Genomic DNA, 10758 nt, shown 5'->3' with positions numbered 1-10758 from the left:
TCTGTATTTGCAGGTGAATTATTTACAGTTTAGAAATAAATCAGAGGCAACAGCCAGAGGGGGCAAGCAAGGGTTGCAGCTGCCCTGGAAGCACCACCACTACACAGAAAGTGACTGTGTTGAATTTTATGCCACCTGTTGACCTGGTCACACCACAGCAAGTTTTTCTGGAATCCTGCTCCTTATTCTTAAGGGCCACGAGGACAGAAGAAATTGTCTGAAGGTACTCAGAGATTCCATATCAAATGCTACACGAGAGATGAGATTTGGATCTCATGTTTGTAGCTCAAACCCATCACTAACATTACAAAAACAAACCCATTAAAACTTCTGCCTTAAAAGAGGCAGCAGAAGTTATCTGTTTCAAGAACACATAACACATTTTAGATTTTGATCCAGATTTTTAATAAATTGTGCCAGTAGAAGCTTTCAAAGGCAATGATATATCAATAAATAACAGTTAAATTGAGTTCCTGAGAAAGAACCTACCACATGAAAGAATGTCAGATAGATGTAAATAACAAAAAATGGCATTACTATATAAAAAAGCAGTAATACTGAATCTTACATGAACTGTCACAACACAAGCACTGCATACCTCAGAACATTCCTTTCATACAAATGTAAACAAATACACAATCATTTTTGTTTAGTTCAGGCTGATGAATTCATATGTTGTTGCTTAGACATCTAAACAATGGATAGGATAGGATATGCTAAAACATTAAGGAATAATATGTGGAATAATATACGGAAAAAATAATGAAGCTCCAGATTTAAAAATAAAATAAAGCAAAAACACATTAAAGGAGTGTTTTCCTCAAATGTTATTAGGTCAATCGCTTTAAACAGGACTGTTACACTAATCTGAATTAAGGATTTTTGTGTGTGTTTACTTATTTAGTTATATATAATATATATGCAAATATGTATGGCTTAATTATCTTTAGTATTCTGATATCACTTTGAATAATTCTCACTTATACATACAAGAAAAATGCGTATTTTAACATAGTTAAAAACTGATATTTCAAAATATGCCTATAATTTGACAGAAATGAAGGCCTATTGTGCTCCATCACAGCAACATTTTAACCTCTAGACAACAGGACAGAATGACCTATCAACAATGCCAACATTTTCAGATGTCAGTGGCTAAAACACTAGGGTCCTTAATGGACAGGCAGCCAGTTACATGTAGGGATGTGATGTCTGGAAAAGCCACATACTTCCAGGTTCCGCAGGTGTCCGTGGAGCTGCACACGCCCAACGTGGCACTTGGGATCTGGACGCACTGTGGGAGCACAGCGTCAGACATCCTGGTTTGCGTCTGTGAGCGCTGGTGCTCTGCACTGCTGCTGGAACTGAACCACAACCACCTGCCTGGACCAGCCCCATCCAGGCAGCTGCCACAAACTAGCTTTGTTGTCATGGTCTTGCTGCTGAACCTTGGTGGGGAAACGTGTGCCGATGACGTGAGCTTACTAAAAACGATCTATCACATCAGACCACAAAATCACTATTCAGGTACAACCTTTGCAATCCGTTTTACAAAATTAATATTGGATACAATCACAAGAGGAAACCACCCACACAATACATAATCAACACACGGTTTAAAATGGTCTAATTTTAGACCCTTAGAAAAATGGATCCACAGGACCTGCCTGTGAATGGCAAGAAAAGGCCATTTCAAATAGAAAAACACTGCTCATGCAACATTCTTCACACACTAGACAATGAAATCACACCCAAATTGTCACTTGCTCACACTTTCTATTACACTCCAATAAGCAGAAGGAAATAAAGCAGCTTTAAGGTTATGTCACAATTCTGAAATGTGGAAAATACATATAATAAACAAAATCACCGTGTGAATACAATGGCATCAGTAAATTTAGAAAATTAGAGAGCAGTTTTCTTTTTTCATTTTTCTTCTTTTTTTTTTCTTTCTTTCTTATATTATTGCACAGAGACCTTTCATCACATGTTCTTCAGCTTTATGCATCTTCCTAAATGTGAAATAAGTGCTATGGATAAAATAAAAATGTAGAAAAGAAGAACAGCAGCATGATTTGTCAAAGTTAATCCCTATAATTTAGTAGGAAAAAAACCCTGCTATAAACAAAATATAAGTGCTCTTTATTCATTTAAAAAATAACGCTGACAGTTGCAGAAGTCTGTAAATGTTAATCTGAGTAGGGGGATGCTGACCTCCAATAAAAATAGGCCTAGAAATTATAGACTGCTGGCCTTGTAGATTTTGGTGAAGACCAGGATTTCAAGTGTAATTATCAACAAAGTTATTTACAGTAGAACTGACCTGAACTTTCAAGATTGCCATTTTTAGGACCTGGCCCTGCAAGCATCTGAGTCCCCAAGATGTCTCCAGCCTCAGCTGAACGTACACCTGAATAACTGCTGCAGGATCAGATCCTAAAGGATCAGCTAAAGGCCTTATTGGATTTGAGATTAGTCTCATCTGCAGTAATCTATACAATAATTTACACATATACAGGCTGACAAGCTCCAGTCTGATCCACCACACCTTTGTCTTCTACGTCAGATTTCTCAGACTGGCCAACTTCCATTCCAGAAGGTTTGGGATACCTGAACGGATACCCGTTGTCATCAAAGAATCTTCGGAAAGTAAACTCGTAAAAAGCATGTTCTGTGTGTTTGCTATTGGAAGAGGCCAGTGGATCCCACGTCCTGGTGCTGTCACCGCTAGCATCATTCCAAGGACTTTCTTCTTCAACCGGATCAAAATTTGAAGTGTCCATTGGATGGCTGATTTTTGGAACATAGGGAGCTGGCTGCCTACGGATATCGGTAGAGAAGTCCATAGAGTGAAAGAAAGAATGGGCTTTAATATCATCTGCTCCATTTCTTCCAAGCCTGTCTTCAGCAGCACAGCAGAGCTTTGTGATGAGATCAGTTGCCTCAGGGCTTAGCTTGATCTGTGAGGGAATGTGCAGTGTGCTTTCCCAATTTATCACCTACAGGTAAGAAAGGTATTAAGCAACTTGTAATCCTGTAAACAGAACCCTTGCAATGGCCAACTAACTGTGCAGAAGTATACACACAATGAGTCCACTCATAGCCTGCACATTTCAGAGGTCCAAGAACTCAGTTATTACATTGCATTGCTTTTTAATAATTATTTTAATGGATCAAAAAACACTGTTGGACAGCAGACAAAAGAAGTAATTGCATTTTTTAGAAAGGCAGATTCCTTCTTGAATGCTCCCATAGTCAGATTTGAGAACATACTCAGTTTACACATGATTTTGTGGAATTACTTCAAGGAATTACTCCACTTTTTCTCCAAAATGTAAACTAGGAAAAGTGGTCACAAGACAGATCCTTTCTAATAAAGAACTACCCACTGCTCGACTTTGAAACACATTGCCAACTGCAATTATCACTGGCATATCAGCTTACTGATAGGCACTCTAAGGAATTTAAGTGGACAAACTCATGCTTAAGAAATCAGAACTCTACTGAGAAGACTTATAAAACCAATACCTATCTATGCAGTTGGAAGAGTAAGTTCTGGTCTGATATTCAGTGTCTTTGTTGACTGGGAAAGGATATGTGCTTGCACGGAACTATTTAAAGTCAGGCTTTTTAAATTACTCCTTTCTCTAGTGAAACAAAGGGGAATAGGTCTGTGCATGGAGCAGGGAAGGGAAAAGATTAAAATTTTGCTACCAGAGATTAGGACTTTGCTTCAACTTACCTTCAGTTGGGTTTCTGTGGGTGTAGGAGCCAGAAAAGGAGGCTGTCCCACTAACATCTCAAAGAGGATCACACCAACACTCCACCAGTCACAGAGTTGAGTGTATCCTGAAAGGCAAGCCAAAAGGTTGACCTCCACAAGCCAAGGAGAATGTGTATAAAGCTACTTGCAATTAAGTATTAAAACATACAGCACAGATTTCTGCCTTTTCTCAGACTTCATATTTGTGACTTCTGCTTGCTGACCCAAATCTTCTGCTGCCAGTAAAGATCTAATCCTGTTGTCTGTGAACCTTTCTGAATAAATTCCATTCTGAACACAAACTGAGTCATGAAACCATATAATTAGAAAGAATGAAGGAGGTTTTTTCATACTCTGTCCCACACCTACACAGCACAAACTGGATCTCAAAGAATAACAAAAAATGTTTCGCGACCCCCCGTAGGGTTCAGTGGAGGTGATACCACAAGTTTGAAAAGCTGCTGAAAGACACAGCCTGGCTCTAGAGACAGAAGAGATCCACAGATTACTTTCTGAGCAAGTTCCAAGCAGAGGAACAACTTCAATCACTTAACTGCTGTAACAAGACAAAGAAGGTATATGTTTGAGATCTCCAAAAGGGAGTGGAGGATTTCAACACTGATTTCAATGGAGACTTGTGTCATCAGATGATGTAGGGTCCAGCATGAAATCTCTCAATTAGAGAAAGATCAGGCTTAGGATTTAGCTTGCAGACAACTTTGAATACCTAAATCTCCTTACTACAGTGACCTTTTCAGTTCTGCACAGATAGTCACAAAGTACTGTCTAAATTCCTTGACTGAAGCTTTTAAATGCAGGGTCTCCAGCGTAAATTGTGGAAAACTTTTTGCTGGGTTCCCCAGTTCTGGCTGGGAATCTGGAGGACATGTTTCCACAGTGATCCAGAACCATCAGCTGGCTGGCTACTCACTGGGCCATGTAAACTTGACAGCAGTCAGTTGTACTCCATGAATACAGATAATCTGCTATACACTTGAAAAATACTACTGCTAACATTATCCAATACATTTATTAGCAGCCTCGTTTAAAGGCCTCAGAGTGGGGATATACAAACACACACAAAGTATGACCACCACCACTGTCAGTAAGGTGATGCTAAACACTGGAGCATGGAGAGTTCTCCTTAATCTGAGCTAAGTGTTTGTGGCCTTCAGAATGACAACCTTCCAAAGCAGCAAGCTCATTTAAGGAAAAAAAAAAAAAAGTATTTCAAAGCATCAGCGTTCACTTAAACAGGAAAAAAATAAAGGTTTATCTACCTTTACGAAGCAGGACTTCAGGAGCGATGTAATTAGGGGTTCCAACTAATGAGTGGGCTAGACATCTCTGATGCTGCTTCTTAGCTCTTTGTTCCAATGTCTTCAGCCTATCTCCACATCTACAATTGGACACATCATCCCAAAGATCACTGGGCTCCATGCTGTCTTGTCTGATATGGCTCCCTTTCAAATGCAAGAGAAAGTTTACATTCGTGATCATAAAACATGCACACGAAGAGAAAAATATTTACCTACATCTAGTGCCACCTTCTACTTTCGCTAAAGAACAGCATTGAAATGTTAAACCCAAGGTATTTCCTTCTGCCTTCCTCTTCACAATCGTTTTTCCATACAAAATGTCCAACAAAATGTCTTTGTCTCTGCACAAGGAAGTATGCTTCCACATGGGGGATACAGAACAATGGAGTATATTTAGGTTAGCTATATGAATTTTTTGTGACCTTTTTGCCAACAGACACAATACTCCTCAACAGCACACACAGGACATGTGCGGACTACTTCAAATCTGTAATTAAATCATTTCACCACCAAAAGAATAAACTGAAAAATTGCTGCTGCTACAGTGAACAGCCACTTTACTGACAGGGTTTTGAACAATATTGGAAACAAAAGGACTGGAAACAAACTAATTGCATAGATCAGAGAGAGACAGACATGTAATACTGCCATTGACTGTTTGTCCCTGTTCACACCACCTCAGTTTCCTCAGCTGGTGTTTCTGTCAAAAGGTAGGTGCTTGTTTCAAAATAAACAATGTAATACCATTCCCAATAAAGTCTAAAAACATTACCTTTCTGATAGTATTTTGAATTGTGAGTCCACCTGAATCCAGTGCACAGTCCAAAGTCAGTCAGTTTGATATGCCCATCAAGGTCTATCAGAATGTTGTCTGGCTTTATGTCTCGATGAATAAATCCCATTTTGTGCACACTCTCTATAGCCAAAGTGAGCTCTGCAATATAAAATCTAGCCAAACGCTCTGGGAAGACCTCCATCCGAATCAGTAGACTCATCATATCCCCACCAGGGATGTAGTCCATCACAAAGTACAAGTTGTCTTTATCTTGGAAGGAATAATAGAGTTTAACCACCCACTCATTGTCTGCCTCAGCAAGTATGTCCCTCTCTGCTTTGACATGAGCCACCTGATTCCGGTTTAGCACATCTTTCTTTCGCAGAGTCTTCATGGCATACAGGGCATGGGTGTCCACTTTGCAGGCCAGGCATACTTCTCCAAATGCACCAATACCCAAAGTCTTGATTTTCACAAACATAGATTTGTCCATTTTGGCCCTTTTAAGTCTGTTGTAGTTGGACTCCTTCTGGTAGAGAATTTTCCTCATTTGTTCCTGTTCTGCTTCACAAAGGCCAGCCTTTACAAAGAAAAGGAAACCACAAGAGCAAGTACTATTATATCCATAGCAAGAGAACAATAAATGAGCGTTCCCAAAACACATTTCTCAGAAAAATTAACCAAGAACCAGAAAAGATGCATTCATAAGAGACATACTCTCTTGTGAGTATTTCTGAGAAACCGGCAAATTCATTGTACCTTAACTTGTTACCTGAATTTGCTATATCTGAGATTGGTCTGCCTGTCTCATTTGGCTGCACAAATAGGCATGGGGCAATGTTGTCAGAGAAGGGAATATAACATAACAAACCTGACCATGGAATTTGGTTTACACCTTTCAATGTGCATTTTCTCACTGCACTCCACAGTATGTATGCACACTGCAGTACAGCTTAATTTAAACTGAAACTTAAACCTAGATGCAGCAGTTCACTTTGTTCATGAATGGTTCTCCAGGGCAACTCACATTAACAGTTCCTACTGTGGGTGCCATTTGCCTGTTGGTTTTTGTGTTGAAATTAATAAGCTGGTTTTGACCTACACATTCCCAATTACCTTGGAGCCTTCTTTATAAGCTGTTTTACTTCCCCTGCCATATACAGCCTCCACTCTCAAGGTTTGTAGATCTCTTGAGCATCTGTTCTCTAAACTTCTCTTCCCCTCCAGAATATGTGCATATAATCCTCAGGTCTGGCATCTGCTTAGCCACTGCAGCCCAGACCCTAGTGCTATTTCCCCCCTAAATGTATTATTTTCCCTCTGTATCTAAGCTGTAAAAGTGCTTACTTGTCCACCTCCTGTCCCCAGGGAGCCTTTCCCCAGCCTTCAAGGCAGAGCCTGTACATTGAAACTTTGGTTGTCCCACACTGTCCGTCTCCTGAGAGCCACTGGTGGCCTCCACCAGCAGAAGCCCCTGGGCTGATCCCCAGGATCCTCTGACAACTCATCACTGCCACATGCCCCTTTCTTCCTGCATACCCCAGTTCCAAAATCCTGAAGTAACTGGCATCAACTAGAATCACTTCTGAGAAAAAGATTCATGCCTGCTGAGAAGGGGCACTGGGGAGGGGAGACGAAGGTGAAGCTGACTGATTAGCAGGCTAGAAACCCAAGCATACACCCACAGGGCTGCTGCTTAGGTTGATTTAATTTCACATCTGTAGTCTAGGTATCTAAACATGAATGTGGGCAGCCAGACTGTGCAATGAGATCCCCACAGTATAAAAATTAAATCTGTATGAATAAAGGATGGAGGAGGTCTGCAGAAACTTGCAGAACAGGTAGGATGAATTTTCAAACTGAAGGGAACAGCCAAATCAAAACCAGGAATACTGTTTTTAAAATGAAAGGTAAGACCATCAATCCATAATAAAGGAAGTGTTTATTTTTTAAGATAAAATAATTAGTGTGTTGTGTGCTTGGTTAATTCTAGAATAATGCAATATTCAGACAACCAAAATCTTCTGTGTGTATATTTTTAGTCAGTGAAGAGGTTGCTAGGGGAAGGAGTTGTTTTTGTTTATAGCTGAATTATCTCTGAATGAGGGAAAGCTGAAGAGTCATAAGAACTAACGCAATTAGCTGCTGTTTTGCTTCTCTAGAGATCATTCCCTATCTCAGTCTCAGGAAAATACTCACTAAATCCATGCAACACAACACAATCTGTACTTGCAGTGAGGACAAACTATTAATTGTCACTAAACTGCTGACCTTTCAAGAGATTTTAGAAACATCTTCTTTTAATTTTAACCTCAACAAACAAACCATTGAGTTTTCTGGAGCAATGTGAGCATCAAATGAATTGACTCTGGAAACTGACTGTGCTAGGGAAGATTGGATAGTTAATTATTATGTTATGCATTAATAACAGATTTCCTTAGAGCTTATCCTTAAATGCAAAAGTAGAGTAGTCATATTCTAGTCATGCCTGGGAAAAAAACCCCTCTTCCTCTGCCATATTTAAAAATTAAAACCAAAACTGCCAGAGCAACCATCAAAACATGGCAGCTTTGTTTTAAGCAGCATTATCAGAGAATAAGCTTAGATTTGAGAGCTACAATTAGGCATGAAAGAAGCTCTATCACACAAAGTGCACCTCCCTGAAATCTGCCTCTACAAGTTCCAGTGACGGTCCCAAAATCAGTTCAAGCTGGTCAAGATAAGATTACTTGTATGATATTATTACTTACATGTGTTCAACAGACAACTTCCAGTCAAGTATTACACACTCATCTGAAAATATGGCACAGTTAATATATTGCCAAGTTGAACAATGGCTTTGGTGAATGAGCAGCTATCATGGAAGAGGGAGGAAAGAGTTTTGCAGGAGCTGCCAAAGTATTGCCAGAGTTATCTCAGCCTCAAGCCTGCCTTCTGAGTTCTTACCTATGCAATCCTAATACTTTCCTGCTACGGGAGTTTTTCTTTATTTTCCTTTTCAGGTATGAAGATACCACATCTCAGGTTTTTCAAACAGCCTTCCATACCTGCATCCACACTTCTAAGTGAGTACAGTTTGGTATAGGGAGGTGTCTGATACCTACTACTTCTGCTGAAGACTGCCTCTTAACTTTTTTGATGGATTAAAAATAGTAATAATTAATTCAACCCACTAGTTTTTATTATAACAAAACAAGGAGAATTACTTTTGCCATTTCTTGCTCCAATTGCAATCTTCTGTTAATTTTCTGCTGGTAGGTCTTTATGACATTTTCTACATGTTGCTCCATGTAGAACTTGAAGGCAAAAGGTGAGTAGCTCTTTATTCGGGATTCTCGCTTTTCCTCATCTTTGCCATTTTTTCGCACAGGCACCGGAGACGTCTGAATCTGCTTTTTATCCTTGCCTGGTTTTTCAGCTTTAGTGTTCTTGCTACTTTTATCATTTCGCTCACTGTTCTCTTCAGCCTTATTGCACGTTGAACTGGGGACTACACGGAGTGTCTGCTCCATACCCATGCATAAGCAGTTGATATCAAACTGCTCAGAGGTACCAGGAAGTAACAAATGCTTGGGATATGGTGGTGGTGGACACCGCAGTTCCTGGTTACCATAATCCACATCTAGTTGATAGGCATTAGCTGCCCCAACAGGTGGCACGTGCTGCTCAATGATCTCCAAGCCATCCACAGCCGGTGCCTGCGCAGGTAACCAGCCAGGATGGGAAGGTCCCACTGCAGTCTGAGGCTCAGGTCTCAACACTCGCATGCTCTTCACTGGCTGGAGAATATGAGCAGATGTGACTGCTGTGATCGTATTAGGAGACGTAATTGAAGGATCAGGTTTTCCTGGAGGAACCTGTCTTATAGACACTGTCACTTGTGGCTGTTGCTGGTGGTTGTTAAAGGAGTTCGTTCTGCTTGGCACTGTGGCATCAGGTCTGAAGGATACGTGTTGCCGTGGAGATGTTTCTATTCCTGGATTTTGTAAAGAATCTCGGCGTGATGGTGTTGCTGCCTGCCACTGCTGAACTTGAGGATTATTCATGTCATATAGGTCCATGTTTAGGCTATTTCTAGAGGGAGTTAATAGATTTTGTGGTGGACTATCTGAAAAATCATTAGCAAAGGCTGGACCTCTGGGTATCACATGCATTTGATGAGAAGAAGGACTTGTCTGTTTGTGATGAGAATGTGATATATACAGGCTTGCTGGTGCCTGCTGAAATGCATGACCAGTATTATTCTGAACAACCGCCCCTTTATTTGGGAGATTGGCATATCCTCCCTCCTGCTGCATCTTGTTTTGGAAGGATGGACTCCGCTGAACACCATACCCCATAGGCTCCCCCTGCACCATCATGTGCTGCCTACTGTAATGTTGGCTGTTGGAGCCATGGGATGCCTGCAGCTGCAAGGCCTGACTGCTGTGATTAGCCACTGGATAATTAATCACAGAAGACTCAATATTTGTAGGGTATGCTTTCTGCTGATGGCTAGTTGGTGTGCTGTGAGTGCCTACTCCAGAGGGTCGCTGTACAGGAGCATTCATAGCTGAAGACTGCGAAGCAGAGATTAAATAGTCCATGTATGGCCTTGGAACTTCAGTGAGCATATTTGCACCTTCTGCTCCAAAGCCTGTCCCTTCATAGGCTGCATTACTGATCTGATGGTAGGATGGAAAAGATTCATTGGATCCTTCAAAGCTTGGCCTGCGGGTTACATTATTTGGCACAATACCCTTTCCTTTATAAAAAGAACACAGAAGAATGTTAGGAAACCATTCAGGTGAATGAAACTGTATTTTATTACTCATCCATCTATACATACAGACATACACACGCATACTGCATAGGGACTACGTGTTATAAAAACAACTTTCAAAATCTAAATTAAGTACTCT

General features: G+C 40.5%; 1 protein-coding gene across 3 annotated transcripts in view; it reads right to left on the bottom strand.

Annotated features, from left to right (window-relative positions):
* Positions 1-388: 388 nt before the first annotated feature.
* Positions 389-10758, bottom strand: part of LATS2 (large tumor suppressor kinase 2) — a 49496-nt gene continuing 39126 nt past the window's right edge. Inside the window, exons 4-8 of one of the 3 annotated variants that reach the window (XM_032679586.1) lie at positions 9064-10601; positions 5855-6437; positions 5044-5226; positions 3743-3849; positions 389-2999 (exon numbers count right to left, since the gene is read on the bottom strand). In XM_032679586.1, the coding sequence (XP_032535477.1) occupies positions 2505-2999; positions 3743-3849; positions 5044-5226; positions 5855-6437; positions 9064-10601 (2906 nt within the window). In that variant the 3' untranslated portion in view covers positions 389-2504. The remainder of the gene's footprint in view (positions 3000-3742; positions 3850-5043; positions 5227-5854; positions 6438-9063; positions 10602-10758) is intronic. The other 2 variants (XM_032679587.1, XM_032679588.1) reach the window with 2 other exon arrangements.

This window comes from Chiroxiphia lanceolata, chromosome 2, assembly GCF_009829145.1.
Source record: "Chiroxiphia lanceolata isolate bChiLan1 chromosome 2, bChiLan1.pri, whole genome shotgun sequence".
Classification (NCBI taxonomy): Eukaryota; Metazoa; Chordata; class Aves; order Passeriformes; family Pipridae; genus Chiroxiphia; species Chiroxiphia lanceolata.
Note: the sequence above shows the minus strand (reverse complement) of the source record. Positions and strands in the feature narration are given on the sequence as shown.